The sequence below is a fragment of the Arvicola amphibius genome, chromosome 12, assembly GCF_903992535.2.
Source record: "Arvicola amphibius chromosome 12, mArvAmp1.2, whole genome shotgun sequence".
In the NCBI taxonomy this organism is placed as follows: domain Eukaryota; kingdom Metazoa; phylum Chordata; class Mammalia; order Rodentia; family Cricetidae; genus Arvicola; species Arvicola amphibius.
This window is the reverse complement of record NC_052058.2, coordinates 19,886,944-19,913,863: the sequence shown is the minus strand read 5'-3', so window position 1 is coordinate 19,913,863 and position 26,920 is coordinate 19,886,944. Positions and strand designations below refer to the sequence as shown.

The 26,920-nt window shown below is 39.8% G+C and overlaps 1 protein-coding gene across 2 annotated transcripts in view; it reads left to right on the top strand.

Moving 5' to 3' along the window:
• Fmn2 (formin 2) overlaps window positions 1-26,920 on the top strand; it is a 288,272-nt gene that overhangs the window by 104,236 nt on the left and 157,116 nt on the right. For both annotated transcript variants that reach the window (XM_038349911.1, XM_038349910.1), the window contains one exon: window positions 9,924-10,011. In XM_038349911.1, the coding sequence (XP_038205839.1) occupies window positions 9,924-10,011 (88 nt within the window). The remainder of the gene's footprint in view (window positions 1-9,923; window positions 10,012-26,920) is intronic.

Genomic DNA, 26,920 nt, shown 5'->3' with positions numbered 1-26,920 from the left:
AACATTTGCTCAACAAGGATTCAATCCCTGGAGCATGAAATAAAAAAGCAAAAACAACAAAAATGATACATAGGTATGGTTTGATGTCTAACAAAAACAAGAAACCATTTTTTCTAAGGTTTTGGGAGTACTTCTAGTATGGGTATACTATTTAAGACAAGATCACCTGGTTTGCTATACCTTATTGCCTATAATTTATCAGGCATAGTCTTCCCATCTGGCAGTATATACATTTATGGAGAAAGCCCCAGAAATTACTGTGACATATACATGTTCTAGTGGGAGAATATAAGATCCTCTGAGAGAAAAGAAGCTCTTAAGTCAGCCCTTAGGAGTTGTTTGAGAGGCTGGGAATGTGTAGAAAAAGCATCTTAGATAAATAGAGCTTCATCTTTCTCCTACCCAGTGAGTATTCCATTTGTCCATTATCCCGATGTAAAATAAAGCAGAGACACAAGGGAGCACAGACAACCTAGCACAGGGTACTTACAGGGTGAAGGCAGTGCAAGGTCTTCATCTGGGCTCAGAACTGGGATCCTTGAGGCTGCATATCTGGGGGGAGGTTGTACATGCTGGCACTGGGGGACATGAGGTAGAGACTCTAGTGACAGACTAGAGGGATGGAGAAGGATTCATCAGTGGAGTCCAATGTATGGTTGGCTGTGATCCGTGAAGAAGAATGAGTCAAATGCCCCCACTGGGATGACTAAGAATGTAGAATGGCTGACTGATATGTATGGACGGTGAGACAGAGCTGATTTCACAAAGGACATTTGTTTCTACTTCCGGTTGACATCTGTTAATTCACCCCAGTGTAGGCATTGCCTGTTGCACAATGTCTGGTCTGGTGTTTAGTAGACGTATCAGTTAATATTGCCTTGGGTCCTTTGTGGTAGAGGAGAAGTCTGGGCAGTAAATGTCTCAGCCTTTTTTTATTACTTCAGCCTCGTGACACAGTATGATGGAGAAGATGGCCAACTCTCAGTTTTGTTTTTGAGCCTGAGAGAATAGCCCCCAAAATGAGAGCAACACACTACCCTCTTCAGAAGCTGTGATTTCTTATAGCATCATTCAGTTTGGATGTGAAATGTTTCCTAAAGATACCCGTGTTGGTTTGGTACACCAAGTGGTGCTGTTGAGAGGTTAGGGAAACTTTAACAGGTGGAAGGGCACAGTAGGATTTCTTCAAGCCATGTGGGACATGCTTTCGAAGGGAATGCTTCTCTCCATTTCTTTTGTCTTCTTATCCTGAAAGAAGTGGTTCTCCAGACCTAAAAGTGATAGAACTAGTCAGCCATGGTTGGAAATCTACAAAGCTGTGTAACATAATAAATCCTTTCTAAGTTTATCACCTTGGGTATTTGTTATAGTGAGTCAAAGCTAACTCATACTCCTTGCAATCTATTGTCCAAAATGTATTCTCGGGGCTATACTGTGTTGTCAAATAGGCTATGAAAAATGTAATGTTAGCTGGGCAGCCGTGATGCCCAGTTTAACTGTCAAAATTGTATGGCTGAAGATAAAAGTTTTATAAGATAGTTGTAGTGATGAGCTGCGGGCAGGCTTGCTTTTCATCCTGCCCCAGCTCCCGCATAGCTAGCTTAGCCCCGGAAATAACAACACACAAACTGTATTCATTTGAACACTGCCTGGTCCATTAGTTTCAGCCTCTTATTAGCTAATTCTCACATCTTGCTTTAACCCATATTTAGTAATGTGTGTAGCACCACAAGGTGGTGGCTTACCAGGAAAGATTCAGCATGTATGACCTGGCAGCTGGCTCCATGGCGTCTGTCTCTGAGAGGAGAGGCATGGCGTCTGCCTATGACGACTGCCTGAAGCGTCTGCCTTCTTTCTCCCACAATTCTGTTCTGTCTACTCTGCCTACCTATGTTCTGACCTATCAGGCCAAGCAGTTGTCTTTATTAATTAACCAATAAAACAACAGATATACAGATGACCCTCCTCCATCATTTCCCCCTTTTCTGTTTAAACAAAAAAGAAAGGCTTTAACTTTAACATAGTAAAATTACATAACAAAACAGTTATCAAGCAAGAATTACAGTTACAATGTTTATATCTATTTTATCTTTTATCATAACTAAGGAAAACTATAACTATCTATCTATTCTTCAACTCCATCAAAGATGCCAGAAGGATATAATATTACCTAATTATACAAGAAGCAAGAAACTTCTAAAACAGAGACATCTCGCTGCCTGGACAGTCACCCAAAGTTCCTCTGTACCGTTGGGGCATCCATCTTCAGCCTACAGGCCCTTAGTATCCAGCAGACATTTCCATGAAGCAGGAAAATTTCAAAGACAGTTCAGTCACTTTTTTCTGTGTCCTGCAGAATGTCTTGTAGACTCCTTCATAAATCAGGAACCCTGAAAGACCATCTCACCTTTAGGGAAGTTCAGGAGTCCTCTCTGTGTGGGTTCTTTATGTCCAGTTTATGCAACAGTCCAGGCAAGAACAGTTTCTTGCCCAAATGGCTATCAAACTCCATAAGGAGCCTCTTCGATGCCCATCTTCCTCTTGAAGTAGATTGGTATTGCCAGAAGCAGATGTGTCTCATTGTCACGAAAAGCCCTAAGTTATTAAAACATTTAAAATGCCATATTCTGTAGCCTTTGAAAGATATGAAGAATGCCTATCTAACTGAAGTATATCTCTATATATCTAGAAAATCTAACTAACATGACTATAAGCTTAACTATTATTGATGATTATCCATTAACAACCTATATTTCCTAATTATACATTGCATTTTAAATGAACTGCATAATCATAATACCTTAATCAATATGAGAAATACATATACATATAACAAAATTGATCTTAAAATCCATACCAATGCAAATTATTCATATCTATATCAGATAGTCTTAAATTTGACAACTGCCTTATAGTCCTTTATTCTGTAAAATGAACCTACTTAAAATTTGATCATGTTGAACTGAAGGAAGAAAGATATCTAAATAGAAGGTTCTAGAAGATATTGACCTAGAATATTTTGCTAGGTAGAAGATTACACATAGTAGGCATCATTAAAAAGGCCTTAAACTGGAGGAAAAACCCATCAGCAACAACAGAGCAGGAGACGATTGGTTATCAAGATCACAGCTTGTACGGGAGCAACTATAGAAGAGAGAATCAGTACAGTGCAGTAACTAGCAAAAGAATCTCAGAAGTGTGTATAGGTTTGCAGCTCAGTGGTAGAACCTTGTATGTACAAGGTCCTGGGTTCAATTCCATAGTACAGCAAAAAGGAAACAAACCCTCAAGGAACTACTTATGAAGGCAGGATGAAAAATGGGTAGGATGGTGTTTGAGAAATGGGTAAAATTTAAGAACAAAAATGTAAGGTGACTGGGATCAGGGAGAGCAAGAACAGGAAAGACTGTGGAACACAACAAAAAGTTTTAGCCAACATCAGTATCATGCCCTTATTAGGCTTCCCCCAGAGCATCCACTGAGGAATGTGTTCTGTTACAGAAGAAAAATGTAGGGGAGGTTTTACTGAAATTGAGGACATACACTCTGGGTCATGGTTATGTCTGAGGGTGGCTTTATACCCTCTGCTATTTCTGTGCTAAAACTGACATTAAAATACCAGGGTGTGATGGCTATACACAGTGAGGGAAATTATGTTAATTTCTGTAAATATGTTTGCTTGTGTTGGTTTTACAGTTGGCGAGTAATGCGACCCTCATTTAATTAATTCAAGTACGCAAACCGAATAAAAGACCAAAGGATTTGAATGTGGGGCGTTTGTATTCTCTGGGGCATTGTGGTGTATCTGAAAGCAGAAGTTTCCTAAACTGAATGATGAGCTGGGATTCTGGCTTCTTGGTGCACCGTCTTTCTAATTATGTTTCTGACTTGGGAATGACTGTGGTGTCTAACAGGACAGAGGTGTAACATGTAGTTCCTTTATGGATCCAGCGCTGAGACCTGGTCAGTGGCCAAAGGATCTTAGGCTTTACACTTGATATGTTTGTTGAACATCTGATCCTTATGCCCCCACCCCACAAGTCCTGCTTTATCTTCCATTTTTTTAATTCAACTGGAGACAGAGACAGAAAGAGAGGAAGGAGGAGGAGGGAGAGTGGGAAGGAGGGATGGACGGATAGACGAAGGGGAGAGGATAGAGATACTGATGAGATAGCTAGGTTCTGGTTAACAGTAAATGTGTCTAATCATGTTTATGAACTTGGTAGGTCTTCTTAAACCAGTACTGCCCAATATAGAATTCAAGCCATGTATGTCACTTTAAATTTTTTAGCAGGTACACTTTAAAATTTATCAGAAAGACATGAAATTAAGTTGAAGGTTTTATATAGGATTTGGGGTTAAAATCTTGCCTTTTGAACATACAGTCCACATAAAATCACTGAGATCATTGATATTTCCCTTAAGAAAGAAACAAAGCCCTGGATCTTTTAGGTCTGTGCATATTTCCCGTGCCTGGCCAGCCACATGTGGCTTGTTGTTCTATATTAGTTACTGTGGTTTTAGAGACTTGGAGCCTGTTGTTCTCTTTCTGCTAGTGCTGGTTGCCGTTTGTTGCATGCAGTTCTCCCATTAGGGTATTGTATTAAGGATTTCTCTTTTGTTTTGATGGCAAGAGACACTGGGAACCGGCCTTAATAGGCACACATAGTATATTAATATCATGCTGTTTTAAAGTCTCAAGCACTGTTTGGAGGTAAAGCAAGTAAGTAGGGAGTAAATCTTTTTTCCCTTGTGTTTTTAACAGAGTACTAGGCTTTCAAAGCCTTCTTCCTAGTTATATTTAAAATGACGTGGCTTGGAATGCATTAGGCTCTAGGTTTGATTCTAAGACAATAGAAATGAAATAGAACTGGTGGGCAGAGACATGAAGGGTAATGTTCAGGAGGAATCACCCTATATCAGACTGCCCTGGCCACTTTATAGACTGCCGGGTGAAGTGAATGAAATATTCACCACCCGAAACACCTCATTTTGGCTTTTGTCTTGTGCAAATGTGTGCCTAAATTTGACGGGATACCTATTGATTTAGTTAGCGTATATAACTCCCTCAAATTCTTCTTAATAGAATTTTCTATATCTAAGTACTCAGCTAGGTGATGAGAATTTGACAAACCAGAGTAAAACCCATTTTTAATGATCTTCATGAAAATTTGTGAATGTATTACTGTTAACTTGGCTACTCTATTATCATATAAGAGAAAACTTTAGATAGGTAGTGGGAACAGACTACCATTATCTGCTGAATTAATGTGGGTCGAGAAATAGCAGGCTAACTACAAGATAAACCAATTATATTTTTTTTTTGTTATAAGGGACAAACTCACAAAACAGGAACAAGAAGTCCAATCTCAGCTGTTTAGCATGGGAACCACAGAGAGAGAGGGAACCCTGGGCAGCCCAGTGTTCTCCAGGTACCCAAGAGGTCACGCCCTAATTTGGTCCCACCTCTTAAAGTTCATTGGCTGACAGAGATTCCCCATCAGTTATCTACTTGATGCCACAGACATTCAGACCAATATTATTTAATGCTCATTTTAAACCCGTTTCTAGCCATGCAGCCTAGTTTGGCTCTAATAGGGTCCCACAAGTCTTGTCTGCAGCCATGTTGTGAGGAGCTTTGGTTATGTTCTGTTCCATGGCCAGATATTGTGTCTAGACAAAGCATGCTCATCACTGCTGTTATAGAATGCCAGGGAAATAATATACGTAGTAAAAAAAAATTTACAACTACCAGAAGACTTCTCCCAGTTCATATGTATCTGATTTTTGTTTTGTTTGTTTGTTACAGGAGCAGAGGGGAAGAACAGTAAATCTTTTGTAAAATCAAATGCAATCATGAATGTGTCTAATTATAGTATTTAAATTAATACCTCAGTTTATTGAGTGAACCCATTTAAGATAAAATATGCCAAAATTTCTTTGTATTGTATGTTCAGCTTCTCACAATTGGCCCTTACTGTGATATGTGAGCTCCTTGTGAGGCACATTGCTGAGTGGAGCAGCCAGTTCCACCATAGTTTTCCGAAGCTTCTCCTGCTGCTCCTATTGTTTTTCTGGGTGAAATGTTGGCCCTAAAGTACTGCAGTTGTTGTGTAGAATGTATTAGGGTGGAAACAGGAGATCTTCTGAATGGCATCTTCTGTGCTTCACAGCACTGGCGTCCCCAGCAGCTTGGGTAGACTCAGGAATCAGCTTGTTTTTCCAGAATTCAGATAATTCAGTGCAATTAAAGGGTGAGGCACACTGCTTTGTTTCATAGAGTCCATGCTGACGATCTCTACAGCCTCCTGCCTACCAGGGAAGTCTTTAAGAAACCTGTTGCTGTAAGTGAATTAACTAGATCTAATATGACTAGGAAACCAAGCCAATCCTTTTAAAACTCTGATTATGTGTCTGAATACTGTGGATTTCAAATGTATTAATTCTGTGCTTTCAACTTTTTGCCTATGAGTCCTTGGGTCCTATGTTGTCTCTTGGCTGTAACTTTGGTTACCGCATTCTGGGAATATTCTAGTTTGAGAACTTTGGGTTCTTGTTACCCAGGGTGTTGGCTAAAGAAGGATAGAAGAACTGATTTATAATACAAAGGTTAACTTTAAAATACGGATGGTCTGCAGCCTCTGAGAGTTCTGTTTTCTTTTGAATGTGTTTCCTTCTGGATGGTGCTAGACCCTTCTTTATATTGTCTTATGTATAGGAATATAAATTACAACTTGGAATTGAGTGTTTCTGAAATAAAGTAGAAAGGCCAAGTTGCAGGAAAGAACTGTGGAGCTTCCGGTATGACCTTTATAGAGACCGTCACCTAAACACGTGCCACTTGGGTTCAAAAAAGTAAAGGTGAAAGGTCAAGAAACAACAAACAGATTCCAACAGTTGTAGAAGGGTTCTTAGACATAGGGAAGGAGGGTAAATGAGAAGGATGAGATTCTTCAGTGATGCTAAAGTCGCTTAGGGGATGCTCAAAGTGGTGATGGTGTTCCTACTCTCTTAGTAAGCGGGCTTTTGGTATAGCTCAGGAGCTTACGTGTCGAAACTTTGTGGTAGTAATCATGAACCACTGTGTAAGGAAGACAGTTGAGAAATACTAAACCAGACTTGGGGAGTCAATCACAGACTTTTTGCTTTATTTTATGTACCTAAAATGTCCTTCTCCTATAACCATATTGATGACTACCTTAATTGTCATCGTAGAACCTTCATCCAGTATTTGATGAAAGCAGATGCAGAGATCCACATCTAAGCACTGGAACAAACTACTCCTGGAGTCCAGCCATAGACAGGGAGGAGCAATGTTACAAGCAAAGAGGGCAACATTGTGACTTGGCAAACCCACAAATCAGCTGACCTGAGCTAGTGGGACTGGCAGCCGGGGAATCTGCATAAAACCAAACTAGACCTTCTTGATGTAGAAAGTCCTTCTGTATATATATTGCTTTTATTGGTTAAAGAATAAAGCTACTTTGACCTATGGCAGGGCAGAATATAGCCAGGCTGAAAAAGATATATATATATATATATATATATATATATATATATATATATATGTATATGTATATATATACATATATATATATATAGAGAGAGAGAGAGAGAGAGTGCGAGAGAGAGAGAGAGAGAGAGAGAGAGAGAGAGAGAGAGAGAGAGAGAGAGAGAGAGAGAGAAAGAGAGTAGGCAGAGTCAAGGAGATGCCATGTAGCTGCTGAAGGAGGCAGACACCATGTAGCTGCCCAAGAAGCAAGAAGTAACAAACCATGAAACCTCATGGTAAAATATAAAAAATAGTAGAAATAGGTTAATTTAAGATAAGAGCTAGCTAGAAAGATGCCCAAGACATTGGAGAAACAGTGATGAGATACCTTGCTCAGCCTAGATACAACTGGGGAGGGGGGGCTTGTCCTGTCCCAAGTAATATGACAGACTTGTTGACTCTCCATGGGGCCCTCGCCCTCTCTGAGAAGTGAATGGGAGTGGGGTGGGGAGAAGATGGGGGAAGAAGGAAGGCAGGAGGGAGGGGGGACTGGGATTGGTATGTAAATTAAGATTGTTTTAAAAATAAAAAAGGAAGTAAACACTGGCATTAAGATGGAGGGCACAGCTTCAGAAGACACAGGCTTGCCTTTGACTGACTTGATTCCTGCCCACTATGTTGTACAAGCAGAGGGAGGGAAAGGTCTAAATTGATACCTAGCTTCCACCTTTGGAAGACGGCTGAAAAATGGAACCCTTATTCCAATAGCCAAAGAAAAGAAGGAGATATTGGCTGGACATTTGGGATCTGACTCCTAGGAGTCATGTCAGATAGACACTATTTGGGTGACTTTATAGGAGATAACATTTAGGAAATAGGAAACCGCTGAGTGAATGAGGGGTAGATGCCATGCGAAAGAAATTGCAGACTGGAAATAATGAAGCACAGAAAACGGAACTGAGGCTCATGTTGAAATTTGAGGCAAAATCGTAATTATCTGACTTCAAAAGGAAGAATTGTCAGAACCATGGTGAGGAGAGGAGCTAAGGGCATGAGCAACATGTTAACACCCCTGGGAAGTAAAATGACACACAAATTCAAGTGTCCCATTGCACCCATTGCAAGAAAATAGTAGGAAATTTAACAGAAGTAACGTAAGTGGGGCCAGATTGCCTGCCCCTGATCTTAGAGATTGTTGTTCATCAGAATATAACCTATTTCCAGACACTGCATTTTTAACTTCTTAGTTCTGAAGGAGACAATGTTACTGAGTCTACTGAAATAATTAATAATCATTTGAAACCAGTTTTTTGTATGTTCAATCTAATAAACTACTATAAGAAAGAAATCAATAATAAACTCCTATGCCATTGTTCTTCCTCAGAGACCACAGTATCTCTTGTGGGGGGTATCATCCCCCATACTGGAAGCTTTTCATAATGCTGGGCCTTCTGGCATTATGCTATTTTAATGCCCATCCCCCTTCCTGCCAGGAGACCAAGAGTACTGCTGTTGCTTTGATGAATATCATTTATGCAGTAGACTTGTAATAATCAGATCAGCTGTCTCTGATTATTTTATTAGTTTCTTGACTGACCCAACTTAAGCCAAAAGAAAGACAAGGTCACAAGAGGTAAGAGCTTAGGAGGCAGCAACTGATTCTGGTATTTCAACTGTAATCACTTTTTTTCCCCTCACTATTTCCCTTAGCAGATTTAAAAGAGAACAGGAGAGTTAAATAGACTTTGTGGGAATAAAAATTTCCTAAGCAGGAAATATTGGTAATGTGGTTTGCTGGAGAATGTAGTTCAAGCATGGCTAGACTATAATAGTTTGCCCGCCTCTATTGTGGGAGATTTGACTGGGGTCTGTACACGGATTCTCTCAGACTTTCTAAACAGCCAGACTTGGTGCCAGGCCAATGTGTTCCTTCCAATATGATACTTGTTGTCTTCTATTAATTAGTTGGAAAATTGTCCAACAAATGCTGATCAAATGTAGAATGAAAGAAACTACTAGCAAAATAAGGACCACCCACAAGACCCGACTACCTAATGGAGCACATTTTCTATGTTACAGAACAGATCTGATCTGCAGACTTTCTGTATATAGTTTTATTTTGCCCTTGTTAACCAGTCTTCCAAAGTTTCATCTTGAAAACTTCTCAGGTAGTATATGATCAAAGGTGTAAATGTTATTCGTCAGGAAACTAGACTAATATCCTAGACCCTCAGCAGTTTGACTTCAAGGCTGATGGTGAATTTTCAGAAGAAAATGGCAGATTTTATTGGTTTGGTCTAGAAAAAACCCCAAAGCAGTAACAAATGGTGTAAGCATTGCTCTTTAGTGGCTCTTCGTGTAGGGTTTTAAAATGCGGCTAAGCATATTAGGGTTAAAGTTAATGTTTCTCCTTTTCCTCTCCCTTGAACAGGTTGTCAAGTTGCTTAGCAACAAACGATCACAAGCAGTAGGAATTCTAATGTCTAGTCTTCATTTAGATATGAAAGACATACAACATGGTAAGTATAAAAAATTAAAATGAAGTCATTTAATACTAACATTTGGGCTAAATTTTGTGATGTTTGCTAGAAAGTTCTACTCACGCAGTTAGTATATTTCCTGTACCACTATATATAACTTCATGTTTTTTTTTTCCTGTTAGGGTTCTATTAATATCATTTCCTGCTTTTTCTATACCATGTTTAAGGTCCAATTTTCACATGATGCTTCTATTCTTTTCTTTTGTGATAATATAGAAGCACAGACAGGTTAGCTTTTAAACTAAAGAATGTGTTCCTTATGGTTCTAGAAGTTGCAGGGTGAAGATCAGGACCTCAGCACAGTTAGGCTTTTGTGAGGGCCCTTTCTGGGGATTCAGAGAATCATTTTCTGCTTGTAGCTTGCTTGTGGTAGAAAGAAGCCAGTGAGCTCTCATCTAAGTTTTGTTCATAAAATACAAATCTCATTCCTGAGGGAGGGCGCCACTCTTAAGGTCTGATTAAGCTCAAAGACCCTTATACCTAATACTGAGACATGACCAGGTCCGGAGCTGGGGATTGGGATTGCAACACACAAAGAGTAGGGTCTCAGTTTGCTGCAATTTAACTCACTTCGTTGTTATAAAAATTTAAAATTTTGTATCATACAAGGCGCAAGTCCTGTTAGCATTGTAACTACTTAGATTGTATCTCAATGCCACCATGCAAAAGCTACTAACAAATACTAATGTGAACCAGATAGTGGGTCTCCTAACCATTAAAACTATCCAGAGAAGAAGGGCCCCAGAGAGAAGCATTAGTTGAGCCTTGACTGTTGAGTGCTTGATGGATAAGCCTAAAATTCTAAACCAGACCAGTGCCACCCAGTCTGAGAGTCACAGGTGTGCTCGTTGCATTTGCTCTTCTAAGGATGTTCTTGGGATTAGGAGTGGCAATTGGGAAATAAATTGCGATGCTTGGTGATGAAGTGAAAACAGGAGTTTCAAAAAGACTGAGTGACCATTTGCTCACTGAGACGTATTTAAAACACTGGATGGAATACAGGGCTTGTTCTTTTGGATCCTCATGGTCCAAGATTCCAAGATGCTGAAAAAGTAAAGCAACTTAATTATGCATATGACTTTCTGGTAGAAAACTGGTCATTCTTCTCCTGAGCATTTAAAGCAACTATAGCATAAACCCCAGGGTCTCCAACTATAGAGAGATGGAATTGCTTTGTTTATTTATGTACATTTTTTATTATTTGTGTGTGTACACTCACATCGGCCTGTGGAGGCCAGAAGAAGGCATCAAATCCTTTGAAGTTAGAATTAAAGGCACATATGAGCCACCTGACCTAGGTTCTGGGATCCAAACTCAGGTTTTAATGATAGAGCAGTAAGCATGCTTAAACACTGATCCATTCCCCCAGCCTCTGAATTCCCTTTTCTAATGATCAACAGAGGTGATTTCAAATTATGTTTGCAGATTTGCATTGTGGATTGTGATGTCCAGAAATGTAGAAAAAACTAGTTCTTTTATGTTGTTTTAGCATACAATTTAGTAGGCTTATGAATAATTTGGAATTTGGGTGATTTGTAAAGTTTTCTAAATGGCTTTGGTGTCAATATTGTAACACACTTTGCCTTATACTTTACAAGTATTCCTATGCCATAGCTTCCTATCATATATATGCTGAGAGATGGTCCAGAGATGAATAGGAGAATTAAAGAGAAGTATTCTGAATCTCCCTTGTGCTGCCCAGAGCCTTTGAATAGATTTAAAGCAGATTGAGTTATTCAAAGGAATGCCAATTTACCTATTAAAAAAATATGGTTTCAAGTATAACACAGAGCTTATAAATCTTGAAAATGGTTACTGGCTTTCTAGTGTCCCCATTTGTGAATGCGGATTCTGTTTGTTAGTCCTAAAATATCATGGGGCATAAGTCATAAATAGCACTAGCGTGGCATGCCCTGTCAATTGATGAGTAACTCTTAATCAGAATTTTAGTTTTTATTAAATTGTTTTGATGGAGAGGAGGCTTCCTTGGGCTGAGACATTTGGGGTAATAGTCACAGAAAAGAATGCCAAGGCTGGCGCCAAGCAGCACTTGGTGTTTCTGAAGCTGGCAGATGTAGCCCAGTTAAGTCATAGAATGAAATCTGAAAATAATGATATGGTCTTTTCCTTCAGTCAAATATTCAGCTCGGGTTGAGCTAATAATGAGAACCTTATGAACAAAGGAGTCCGCCTGACATCTGTGTCTGTGGTACAGCCAGCGAGAGTTCATTGAAAATTTGCTTGCTTAACATGCAATTCGAACAATAACATGGCGTGAACGTCAGTAGTTGACGGGTCACACAGAATTATGCATAAGCTTTATCCTATTAGGTTGTGAAGGGAGTGTTTGAGTCCCGTCAGAACCCTGCATACACATTCTCTGAAATCTTGGCCGCCTTCACATCTGGACAGGGAAGAAACCATACCTGTTCGTCTGCTTCACTGGGCTGTGGGGTGGGATCTCTCAATGTCCCGCAGTATACTTCACTTCCAGGATATACCTTCGCTACAGAAATCTATGGAAATGCAATCATTGCTGATTTTTGGATATGAAAGTGACTACAAAATTTATCTGGATCTCCAGTCTAATATTATAGAAAAAAAAGACATCTTTGCAGGCTGGTTTTTGTGGTCGTTGTTTTCCATGTCACGTGACTTATTAGTGGAGCAGACTGGACTTGATCTCAAGTCTCTTCATCAGGCAGGGCTGCACTTTTCCATCAGATTTGTCGCTACCCCGGATTGAACTTTTCCTGCTGTCAGCGCTGGTATCTCTAAGGTGAAGTGCACAGTACTGTTTTCAAGGTTATCCTAAACTGTCAGAATGGACATTTTCTGGGATGACATTCTACAGAGCCACCTTGCCCTTCAGACACTGCTTTCACCTACAGACCAAGTTAGAAGTTGTGGGATAGACTCACCGCTACAAATAGCGTCTTATAGCTTTTATATACAGAATAATATCCGGGCTTGCCTCATCTTACATATATTGACTAGAACTGTTTTACCCCATTTCAAAACATTAGAAAATCTAGAGTTGATTTTGCTTTGCTGTGATTCTAATTTGAATGCCTTGTTAAAGAAACAAGAGTAAGATTGGTGTCTAAAAGTCAAGGTCTAAGTATAATCATAAAACACACACACACATGCATACACAAATACGTGTGATAAATAATATCCTTAGATACAAATATAAAATGGGAATAAAATGAAAACATCATTCTGCTACCAGATCAAACTAAAGCAGGCTTCAGAGCTAATTTTCTTCCCATAATACTGATAAATATTTAATAAATGTTTATTGAATAAGAATAAAACCATTTAAATGCACTTTGTAAACAATGGGGCTGCCTAGCTTGTCCTTCTGGCCTTTGATGAAAGATTTATCCTCCACAGATACAAGTACATCACAGAGGAAGAGTCTATGACCCTTTAATCTGCACCAGACATTTAGAAATCAAACCCAGGCTATATTTGGATCCTAAAGCTCAGGCAACATCCTTAAATACCCAGGTTATAGCGCTTAGGAGATTCTAGACTCTAGAAGAAAGGAGCTTAGGTAGAATATTCCAAAAGATTTTAGCTAATCAATATATTTTGAAAAACTATTTTTTTCAAAAATATATTTTTCTCACCAGTAAAAACCAATTGTAGAAATTAGCATGCTAATTTTTGTGAAACATTTTGCGTGGGCTCTGTGCTTTGGTACTTTGAAGTGTTAATCTAGATGGAACTAGCTGAGCTTGTGTTAGCTGGGACTAGGGGTGCACTTTTCTTACATTGTGCTGGGCAACCAACCATTCCCTAAGACATGGACCTTTAATGTAGCACAATGACTGTTCCTAGAATTGAAGCTTGAACTGACTCAAAATATTTTCATATTCCCTTTACAAAGTTTGGATAGATTGTAGATATTAGAGCAGGGAAACCCAAATATATACTTATTGGCTCTAACCATAGAAATAACTTCAGTATCCTGCAGGGATGATGAGCCCAAGGTATTAATAGTCTTGGTTCCTTCTGACATTTAATGTGTGCCATTTTAAGTGAACTGGGTAGACCTGTCAGCAATAAATTCTAGATTATGTCCTTTTTGAATGAGATTTCTATCTTGTTTAAACCTGAGTAATAAAAAGCATTAAATAATAATGATGTAAACTACCAAGCCTTCCATAAAAACAATCTCAATCAATATTATTTCTGCTGTTAAAGAGTTGTTTTATTTTTTCATGGACATTTTTAAGTGCATACCTGTGCTTGTGTGTATGTGGGTGTGTGCATATGAGTTCTGGTGTCTTTGAATGACAAGAGAATATTTTATATTCCCTGGAACTGAAATTACAAATGGTTGTGAGCCACCCAGTGTGAGTGCTAAGTTCTTTGTTGAGCCATATGTTTTGTTTTGTTTTTAATCTTGGGGCCTAAGATTTATTAAATACTTTGATGCAGTGTGTGAGATATATTGTGTATATAGTGGTATATTATTTGTATTTTGATAAATAAATCTTGCCTGAAGACCAGAGGCAAAGCTAAAGCCACTAGAGGTCAGGCAATGCTGACACACATCTTTAATTCCAGAATTTGGGAGACAGAGGAAGATGGATCTCTGTGAGTTCAAGGCTACCCTGGGCTACAATGATCAATGCAGAAACAAATCCAGGTAGTGGTGGCTCACAACTTTGATCCCAGTACTGGGGTGTCACATGCCTTTAATCCCAGAATTATAAATATAAAATGGGAGTAGTGGGAGGCTTAGTTTGCTTAGTTTTAAGTCACCCAGCCTTGGTAGAGGGAAGACTTCTCTACTGACTTGACTGCTTTGCAATTCTGGCTTTCGGGTTGAACCCCAATTTCTGTTTCTGGGTTTTTAATTATTCATACTACAAGTGTATATACATATGTAGAGAGAAATATTATTGATAAGTAGGCTAGATATACACTTATTTGCATAAAATAATATATTTTACTACATAGTTCAGACTGGCCTTGAGGTTCTCTCCTTCTTCCTCAACCTGCAGTGTTAGGATTGCACTATACCTGATAGTTGTGTGTGTGTATTTGTGTGCATGTGTGTGCATACACATGTATGTGGGAGTACAGGCATGCATATACATGGAATACATGTAGAGGTCAGGAGATAACTTTCAAAATTTGATTCAGTTTGATGATCTAACCCAGGTTATCAAAGTTGTGTGGCTTGCACTGTTACCTCCTGAGGCATTTTGCTGGCCTCAATAGTGTTTATGTTCTAAGAGAGTTGATGGTTACCCAATTTCCCTAGTTATTGATTTTAAGGAAATAAAATTATGAATGATTTTTCACATTTGTGAATTACATGAGAAAAAAATTGGAAAAAAATTGAAGAAAAAGGTTTTCTTGTCCTGGGTGGATGCAAGTTTAGATAACTCAAATACTTCCTGAAAGAGCCACCATGGGCGGTGCAGTTGGAAGGTTAAATATCTCCCAGCCGCTCACATATTTGAACACTTACTCTCCAGCTACAGTAGCTGTTTGGGGTGGTTACAGGCTCTTTAAGAGGATGAGCCTCAGTGGAATGGGTGGGGAGGTGTAAGACTGGGTAGTTCGCTACCACTTCCTGTTCCCTGTCTGCTTCTTGAGTGTAGATGCAATATACACAACCATCCCCCCTGCTTCTGCCACCTTGCCTCTCCTACCATACCCGCTTCCCTGGATTTTCTGCAGTGATGGACTAGACCCTTCTGAAACTATCAACCCTTTTTCTTTTACTTGCTATGGTCAGGTTTTTTATTATCATAGCAACAAGAAAACAACTAAGTCAGTGAATGAATTTACTAGTGAGGGAAAGCAAATTCTAAGTACTGATACTGAGTATAGCATGTACCAGTGGCTCTTCCCCAAGTTTCTAATTGCTCAGGGATCATAGAAGAATTAAATGGCTGACCGGTGTCTAGTCCTTGGTATCTTTCAGTTTTCCCATTTTAACATTCATAGAGTACTTTTTTTTCACTTCTCAGCACTACTACTTCCATGGATTTTTTAAAAATAACCCTTTCAGGTGTTGGGTAACAGTGACTAGAGAACATATGGTGGGGTCCAGAGCCCCAGTTTTGTTATAGAGTCCTTGTTTGTGCTGGATTCATATGTTAAAGCCCATTCTCATTGTGATGGTGCTCAGAGGTCATGACCCTTATTAGTTCATGAAGATGAGACCCCTGTTACAAAATCCCGGCCCTTCAAAAGAGTAGAGAGACCAATGCACATTTCATTTTCCTCCCTCCCTCCCTCTCTCCTCCTCCCCCAACTCCTTCTCTGTGACACAGCAAATGGATACAAATAAACAGCTGTCTATTGGCTACAAGCTGTAAATGAGCCCATACCTTTAACACGATTGGTGCATTATAGCACGGTTAGTCTCAAACTCGGCGTATACTGTCTTGACCTCCCTTCTGAGTGATGGGATTACACCTGTGCTGCCCCATGCAGATGCATGTGGTGCTGGGGACTGAACCCACGGCTTCCCTTCAACAGGATTGTGTCAACTGAGTTACTTAGTCCACCTCTCTCAGGACCTAGGTGTTGGACTTTCCATCCTGTACAATGGTGAAAAAATAATTTTCTTAGATGTAAGCCACTGAGTCAGAGGCAATGACAGCCCAAGCTGACTGAAATGGATTTGAATTCTAGTTCTCCCACTATCTGGCAAGTTGAGTAAACCTGGGACAAACCATTTCATATTCTGATGCTCAGTTGGCTCTTTATTATAAACTGCCCAAGATTTCTTATTTATCAACACATAGCACTTCCCATGTTAAATACTGAATTCCATTCCATCCTTCTGCCCTTCTTAAGAAATGACATACATTTGTAGATCTTGAATGTGTTTGAAACAGAGACACCCCCCTCCCCAAATCACCAATAGGAGAGAAAATGTAGGTTTTTCTCTCTTGATTATGCCCAATAAGTTTTCCTGCAAACTTTTGCTGTGGACCTGAGGCAGGAGTAACACACAAAAGCTGCTCCTTCTCACGGAGTTTGGGAGTAAGAGGAGCAACTGGAAATTGCAATTCCAGGGGATCATGTCTGAGTCCTGTTATTTGTAGCCAGGGTTAGAGAAATGCTGAATTTAGCATGTGGTCATCCCCATTTGTGTTTTCTGAATGAAGATAAATATGAGAATTATTTACATCAGTGGCTTTTAGGAGTTGAGCACAGCTGTATCTTTGGACGGTGTTTTATCTCTAAGGAGAGCAGTTTGTTTTGGAAACTTGAAAGGCCGAGGGCTCCCATAATTGTGTGGTTTCTTAAACATTGTCTCCATGCTGTGTGAGTCAGCCACACTTCACATGCCTAGCTCTTGGCTCTGGGTGGCACGTGAAGGGAGCAGTCACTGGGTTCTGGCTTTGTTGGGCAAGGAATTCTAGGGTGGGCTGGGAGAGTAGACTCTCCTAGTAGTGACACAGACAGAAGCTTTTATTTGTTCCTGTGACATTTGATTTTCCCTGGTAGCCACTGTGGCTTCAAGTTATGAGTAAAATACACCAGAACGCTTTCTTTAAAAACACAGAAATTCTGGAAAGGGCCTTTCTGAATCCCTCGAGCTCAGAAGGTTGTCATTATGGTGACATTCACGTGTGTTTAGGTAACCCACACATGGAGCCATTCCTGTACCCTGCTGGGCAGCCACTGAATCATGTTCTTCATGCAGAACTTTCTATAAACAAGTTGTAGATTAGAAACTCCAGGTCGTTTGTTTTTTTCATGCAGATTCTAGTTTCATTCTCAGAGACAAGGGTTATTTTTTTTCACTTGCCTATTAATTACCGAACGAAAGTTTATCCATAATCATTTGTTTATTTTTGTATGTAATGCTCTCACAAAATTAGAGTCAGTGTGGGTAATGTTGTATTTTCCCACCATGTTTTCCAGTGTCTGGTTGCTTTATGAAACTGAAGTTTACAAGGCTTTGCTTAGACATTGCTTCATGCCTCCTCCCCTTCTTTTTCTAACCTTGAAGTGTTTTGCTCACATGGGATATAGAATTTTAAGGCCTGCTTATTATATTTATCAAGACATTAAAATCATAGTAAATGCTGACGGATAGTGGAGTGAAGGTTTTCATTGAAACACAAGTCTGTTAGAAATAGAAATTTGAGAAGAGGTGGCCGCAGGAGCCCCGAGGAACTTTTTTTTTTTTCAATTGTAACCTTGTCGTGAATGGAGAAAAAGACACGTGAGATAGTGTGCTTTCATTAAAACCAACTTTCAGAAATCTGATATCAGAATATGCCTTAATTTAAAATAAAGTTTATTATTTAGAGTTATTTCTTACAAAAAGAAAGACCTCGTATATCATTTTAAGTTACACAGAGATCATTATGACCAGGGAAAATAGTTATTGTTAAGTCTTTTCTTACAAGCTCAGCAAAATCCCTGAGATGAATTTTTTACATTTTTATGGCATAATCAAGTCTGAGAGTTGGACTTGATTATGCTTTTATGGGCAGATCAACATAAAACTTGGGGTTTGCTAAGCTGCGAACCTGTATTCTTTCTCTTCATTTTACTTCCTATATGACTTATGTATCATGTATTTGCTTGCTTAGTTTTTCTGTACCATGGAAGTTTTTGTATGTGAACCTGAGCTCAGAGCCTTATGGCAGTCTAGGACATTGGCATCCCTATAAGGCTTTGTGGTTTGCTAAAATCATTGGGTGGTAGCAGACTGCGCTGGACCGGGAAGGGCATGTGCGGAAGTAAAGCTCGGATCTGAGTGCCGAGCAGAGTGAGAACATGTGACTCACATTCGCTTGACTCCTGAGCCACTGTTTATGAAGAAGTGGTTGTCACAGGAACAATCCTTTTGAATAATCCTTGAGGAAGGGTGGGGTTTGGATCGTTATTTTGTGTAACATAGTGTTTGAGAGCATTACAAAAATAAATGTGGCTGGAGACTCCGGTCGCCTTTGTATATGGAAACTGGCTTCTTCGATGTAATCTGTACAAGTACTTCTTCAAAGTAAACAGGCTTGCATGGCTTCTGGACTCACCCACCCCATGATCTGATATTGCTAGAATGAGGGACAATAGAGTGCTATTGTGTTCTACCTTTTCTCTACCGAGCCAACCATGTCCTAGTCCTGCAAGGTGAATTCTAGAAATACAACCACAGTGGTTCCCCGACGCTCAGTGTGCAGACACCAGATTAAATGGGGAAGACATCACAGTGATGTAATGGCATGTTCCCTTGTAGCAGGACTGTGGTGAGAGTATGGCTTATGCTGATAATAGCCTTGCATCTTCTTCTCCATAATATATTATCTTTACTCTCCCAGTGGTGTTTTTAAACCAAATATAGTGTATACATTCCAATATTAATTAATTAAGGTGATGGACTGCTTGCAAGCATTCTACAGAGTTTTGGCTTTAATTAGACTATCGTGGGCACACAACTAAACAGGTAAATTATGTAGAAAGACCCACCATAACCATGATTGTGAGGTTCCTTTATGACTTCTGTCACTCTTGTGATGGACTGCAGAAGAATCGTGTGCCCCCACGCTTGAGCTACTGGAGCACAATAATAGGCCTTTAAAAGGAAATGGGAGTATCCAAGAGGATATTTTGATAGTTTTGTTAATGACAGGATGAAATCTTTATGAATTAGAATTTATGAATGGAGAGAAATGCTGAAAAAGTTTCTCTCTCTCTCTGTTACAGTTTCAAATGTAAAGATATTCAGTTTCTGATAATAATTGTCAATATCCACCATTACTGTGTAGGCTAGCAACCGCTCTGTGATGTAGGTAATTGATTTCTCTTCCTAAAATTCCAGGCAGATGTGCACAGGGTACCAAATCAGCAAGCAGTGGAGCTGGACTCTAGACTGGAGAAATCTATATCTTGTCCTGGGCTCTGAGCTTAGGCTGTCTTTCTGAGAATTCTCAACTTAGTGATTGTATCAGACGTTTAAGCTGGAAAAAATGGTGCATGGTCGTTGTCTCTCCATCGTTCTTAATTGTAAAGCCATGGTATTCTGCTAACAGCAACTGCAGTAGCTGGATGTAGACCCGCAATGTTGGACTTGAGTGAGCATTCACAGTGTGGGTGTGAGAGGAACTGGGAAGATAAGGAGACAGGGCAGAGATTAAGACACAGAAAGAAAAGAGCTGATGTGCACATTGTGTATATAGTGGTCACTTGATAGACCACTTGAAAGACTGACTAAAAATTGTTCTATTAACACAGCCTACCAGGACATCTGTCTACAGTTTTATGACTCTAGTTACACTCCAGTGTGATTTTCCCTATGCTGAAGCTGCAGAGAAGAAAGTTTTTGAGCATGGCAGACATGTGTACCAATTTCTAGGATGAGGCAGAAAGATTATATAAGCCAGAGGTTAGGGAGGACTTCTGGGACAGTGTCTTCTGAGTATATCAAGCCTATTGCACTCATGAACTCACCGTGACTGTGCTTAGCTATACAAGACCTACAGAAGATCTAGCCATGCAGAAACCCTCCTTAAAAGGGGAGGGGCTCACAAAATACCACTTGTGGTTAAGGAACCTAGGCAGATAAACACTCGTGAGGTAGCGAGTGTCAGTTTTCTTCAAGGAGGTGGCCCCTGTTATATTGCTTACACTCTGGTGGATTGTCCTACACTCATGCACATAAGGATAGCACGGATTAGACTCAGTGGGCTATAAAGACGAAATGTGGGCAGGAGGAATCTGGAAAGAGGTGGAGAGGAAATTCAGACACTGATGGTATCAAGATACATTGTATATAGGTGTGAATTATCAAGGAGAGGTGTTTTTTAAAATGTGTTACGGACTTTTATTACTTTAGTAAATATTAAGGCGCTTCATTATTTTTTGTACTGGCTAGCCCTTCTCTTCTAACAAAACAGGATATTGGCATTGGGGACCAATAATTCATTCATCCCTACTTCTTTTCTACCTTCATTCTAATATTCCATCACCTCCACTCCTTTCCTCCTTACTATACACCACATAATCAAGACTCTCACCTAATGCATGGTGTTACCATTGTGATGTTCTTCGCAAGAGCATGGGATCAGTAAGGTTGAATTGACCCTCAGAAGCCACGAAATAAAGAGATCCTTCCTCTGCTGTTCCATTGAGTGTTTTGTTAACTTCTGTGCAAAGCAGCTAATAACTATTAGGGAACTCTTAAGATTACCATAGTCTTATGTGTTTTGGAAAAGTAGTCAAAATGTACAAGTTAGGTGGATTCACCTCTAGTAGGTAACTAAAGGATTCCCACACATGTCTAGTTTTAGCCCTGCACTTCTTAGTTTCATATTGACAATTCTCAGCTGTTTCCTTTGCTTTTTTTATGTTTTGCTATGTTTCTTATAACTTGCAATGACTGTATTCCTTAACTCCTTTTCTTCCCTCAATGTATCTGCCAAACTAAAATATAAATGCTAAAACTTACTGACATCACTCCTTAGGTGACAATTTGGGTAAACTATGTTGAAGCTTTTGTCTCTAAAACTTTAATTATTGTGTCTATAATGCAAGTTTTCTGCTTGTAACTTCTTTCAAAGTTAGATGACTTTATATAGAATTAGACTGAAATATATGGATATTAATAGTGTACAGTTATTTTGGTATAACACATATATTTCTTGGGCAATATAGATGTTTACTTCTGAAAGAAAATTTAATACTTTTAATTCCTAAAAACCTATGTCAGAAAACGGGAGCACAAATGTGATCCCAGAGGTAGGGTCCTATTTTCAGGGAAACTCACCCTGAGCCTACTTTTACAAGATTATAAATGTTTACCTAAGCAAGAAGGTGAAGTCTGTTATGCCCAATAAAGGACATTGTGCAGTGCTCCTTTACAGAAAACATTCAGCAGACAGTGGGTGTTTTACACAAAGACTAGCGCGTTGTCTGAAGCAATTTACTCATCTATACACTATGCTTAAAATAAACACTACCTGGGAACTTGCCAGCCCGTTTTTTTTCTACCTCTTATTCCACACCCTAGATTTTGTCACCTGCCAAAGTCAAATATGTCTTATCTAAACAGTTGAGATAAGCATGGGGTCAAACCCACTATGGTCAAATCAACAAACCTCTCCAAAAACAGGAATGAAATACAATATCACCAAATTAAACAGTCTACAATGGCAATCATGTTTGCGTTTAGAGATTTTATTCGGAAAGGATTACAGTCTTAGTATCCATTTTTCCCCTGCCTAGACAAGAAGGCGACATTCTGACTCAAACAAAATGCGTTTGTTCTCCAGTAGTTTAACTTGTACAGTTCTTAGGAGCAGGGCCTAGAGATATATACAGCCTACCGACTTAATCAGAAACGCACATCCTTACCCGCATGTAAGCAAATTTGCTCGGCACATACCGGTCTTGAGTTGTGTACCACATTAATTTCTTTCTTTCTAATCAGAAAGTCTGTAGCTTTAGACTTTAGACTAAAACATTTAGAATTTTAGCCCTACCATAATAAAACTTCCTAGGAAGAGAAGATAGGTTAAATGAAGGTGAATTTCAAAATTCTTAAATTCACAAAAATGTACTTCCTTTTAAGGAGCATGCCATTTTATTGTTAAGAAGTTCTGAAGTCTGCAAGGGGTAGGACTACATGAATTCTACAAAGAGAGGGACTACATGAAGTCTGCAAGGGGTGGGGCTGTGCCTGCCACCTTCGCCACTCTATCTTCAGGGTTAGGAAGACTCTCCAGCACAGATTTTGGACTCTGAACATTTGTACCATGAATGTTTGGTGTTTTCAGAAAGCTATACCATCTCCTTTGTGGGCGAATGCAGCCACTTTGGTGATCTGGAAAGGATGCTTTTGGAATGACTGTCATTCTTTAGGGAAACGATCCTTTTAACATCCTACTGTTTCAGCTACAGTTCTATTTTCATAGTGACGCAAGGGCGCGGGTCGTTGCAGCATTATCATTGTGTGGAGGAGCTTTTCAGGTGTTACCAGTGATGATGGATTTCTGGCCGTGGATATTTTTGTATACTTCCGGCTAACGTCAAATCAGTCCATTTCCCCATAGTTCTCCATGTGTAAACAGTTGATTAGCTTGGACGGACTTGTGTGCTTGATTCTAGCATGCTGTCATTCTGAATGGAAATGTGAAATACACACTCCTAATTTTTTTTAACATATATTTTGTTTCACAGGAACAAGTATATTTTTTGGTTTTGTTTTCTGAGACAGGGTTTCTCTGTGAAACAGTCCTGGCTGTCCTGGAACTCTCTTTGTAGACAAAGCTGGCCTCTAATTCACTGAGATCCGCCTGCCTCTGCCTCCCGAGTGCTGGGACTAAAGGCGTGCACCACCACCACCCAGCTCTACCACCTCCTGGGTGATGCATAGACATGTTAAGGAGTTTGTAAACTGACCATACGAAGTAATGAGTCTCATATTGACATTTTCATGAATTCTTTTTGTCAGTCCTCTGCTTTTTCACCTTCCCCCTCTTTCTGGCCCAGTCTTCCCTCCAGTAGTCCACTTCTCCTTTCACATCCAACTTTTGATGTTTGAGGACTGATTATGGAAAATTGCGCCTCACAACAGAGCTGTTATCTCTACCCTCAATAACAACATGGCCATCTATAAACCCATTTCCCTTATGAAACAGCTGAGGCCCATAGAACCCATAAATCCCTGCAGAAAACACGGAGCTGGTTAAATGCAGACTCGTGTTTTCCATCCAGGTCTGTGTGGGTTTCAGAGCATAGATATAAGTCTCAGATAATTTTGAGGACACTGTAACATGTGATTGATTTTAGTATATTGAAACATCGTATTGAGCATAATTGTGGACTTGAATGAGAAGAACACTATTAAGAGATAGGACCTTACAAATATGAGGGACAGGGTGCTATCATGCAGAATACAAAATCAAGGGCATTGGTTTATCCTCCATTTCACAGAGACAGGCTTTACACATTTCAAAATGACATGAACCATGCAAGAGCGTGTATATGTGAGAATGTAAGGAATGCCAAGCCAAATGTCTGGTAAGATGCCTGTACAGTCGCTGAGGAACAATGTCTCCCAGGGAAAGACCGAGAATTTACCTCAAAGTTAAATCTGCATGTGCATACTTCCTTAATTTGCTTCAGCCTTTATTTTTCTCTGCACACTCATGTGTGTGTGTGTGTGTGTGTGTGTGTGTGACTGTGTGAGTGTGCACACACACATGTGAGCATTCACATGTGTCTATGTGTGTGTGTGTGGAGGTCAGAGGTCAACATCAGGAATCTTCCTCAATTACTTCTCTACCTTGTTTCTGGAAACAGGTTCTAGCACTGCAGCTGGAGCTCACTGTTTTAGCCTGACTGTCTAGTGAGTCCCAGGATTCCTCTTGTCTCCAGTTTCCCACTCTGATGTTGCAGCTACATGCTGCGACACTCATATTTTAATGTAAATGTTGGAGGTCTCAATGGATGTCCTCATGCTTGCTCGCTCGGCAAGTACTTTACTGACTGTGATAGTTTGAGTGTAATTGCCCCCATCATCTCATGAAGAGTGGCACTCTTAGGAGCCCTGGCTTTGTGAGGATTGGTATAGCCTTGTTGGAGGAAGTGTGTCATGGCGGGATTATCTTTGAGATCTCATATATGCTCAGGTCATGCCTGGTGTTTCAGGTCACTTCATGTTGCCTGTAAGTCAAGATGTAAGAACACATAGTTCCTTTTCTAAGACCATGTGTGCCTGAATGCTGCCATACTTCCTGCCGTGGTGCTAGTGGACTGAAACTCTGAAGTGTAAGCAAGCCACTACCATTAAACGTTTTCCTTTAAAAGACTTGCCATGGTCAAGCTGTCCCTTCACAGTAACAGAACCCTAATTAGACGCCGACCGAGCCATCTCCCTGCTCCTCTTTTCATATCTTCTGCAAATACAATGTTATGGTAGGAGAGGTGGACAGAAGTAGATTCATTTTTCTCTTCTGAGCTATGGCAAAAACTGTAAACAGTGCTACTCACAACACCGACAGAGTCCCTGAGTGTGGATAGATATAACCACATTCTTTTTTTATTGATTGATTGATTTTTATTGACCTCTGCATTTTTCTCTGCTCCTTTCCCTACCTCCCCCCTCCCCTTCACTCCTCTCCGAAGGTCCCCATGCTCCTAATTTACTCAGGAGATCTTGTCTTTTTTCTGCTTCCCAGGTAGCTTAGATCTATGGATGTCTCTCTTAGAGTCTTACTGGTGCTTGATGGTCAATATGTCCAGATCCTGGAGCATGTGTAGTGATGGGCAATTTGAAGAGGGCTGTATTGTTTCTGTGTCTCAGAGGTGAAATGTACACATGAATGCAGTGGTGGGATGTCCTCTATCTAGGAAACCATGTCTTCCTTAAGGCATTGGGTATGTTCTTTGGTGTACCTAAGCATAACAAAGCCATGTTTTTAAAACTGTTTGACTGTATCTTTCGGCAACTTTTCTTATCAAACACATTTCGACAGTTCTTTTCTTTCTTTCTTTTTCTTCTTTATGAGCCCTCCAGTTCTGTATATTTTAAGTTGGGGATTAACATACAGATATTTTCTTATAAAAGAATGTCACATGTAATTCTCGATTCTTTTGTGATTGAGTTGCTGGGGAACATGCAGTATTTGGAGGCATCTATGCTGCACTGAGTTTCTGTCTTTGGCAGGAATACCATTGCTGGCATGGAACAACATGACCAAAAAGTCAGTTGGGAAGGAAAGGGTTTATTTGGCTTACATTTCCTTACCATCTCTCCTCAATGAAGGAATTCAGGATGTAGACTCAAACAGGGCTGGAACTTAGAGGCAGGATCTGATGCAAAGGTCACGGAGGGGTGCTGCTTACTGGCTTGCTCACCATGGCCTGCTTAGACAACTTTCATATAGAACTCAGGATCACCATTCCACGGGTAGGCCTACCAACAGTGGGCTGGGATTCCCATCAATCACTAATCAGGAAAATACCTTACAGTCAGATCTCATGGCGGCATTTTCCTAATTGAGGTTCCCTCCTTTCAGATAATTCTAGCTTGTGTCAACTTGACATAAAACTAGCCAGCACAGTTTCATATAACCACTCTAGACATTTCCAAAAAACTGTTTTCCCTTTCTTCTTTGAGTCAAAGGGTCTTTGCACACGAATGCCTGTCTTCTGCCCTTTCTTTTGTATTCCCTCATTTTTTCTTAACCTTTTCACTGCAGATTTCTGTACAGCTGGCAGCAGATATTCTTGCCTATGCCAGGATTTGGTTTTTGCTTCTCAGATGTCTTTGCCGTTGTGAGCCTATGGGAGTAGTAAGGAAATATATTATACAGTGTGGCACCTCTATCCTAAGGCTGACTGTTGTGGATTCTCTCTGATCGATGGGTCATCCTGTTTCCATTTCTCTCTGAAGTTTTTCTAAGTAAAGGAAATGTCAAAATGCAGGTTTGTGAAGCCCAGTTTCAATGGATACATCTACAAAATACTTCCTGGGTATAAGGTGCAGGAAACAAAATGGAAGAAGGGGCAGAAGAATTGTAAGGGCCAGAGAATCGGGTAGTTTGCTGTGAGACAGTGTTTCCTAGTGTTTTAAGAAGCCCCCTATAAAGTCTAACCAACATGACTGCCTAAACATGAGCTGAAAAAGGCCAACAGCAATAGAAATGCCAAAGTGAATGGGGAAAGCTATGAAGACTAATTACTATGCAAAGAAATATAGGCAACTAAATAGGAGTGTGATGGGAAGAGTAACAGCCTTCCCCAAAGAACACACATGTCAATTGGTTATACAATACCCAATGACTAGCCCAAAAAATCTACTTACAAATAACATTAGACATACCAAACACATTGTATTTATGTATATTTGTATACATACATAAATGCATACATACATAATGCATATATGTAT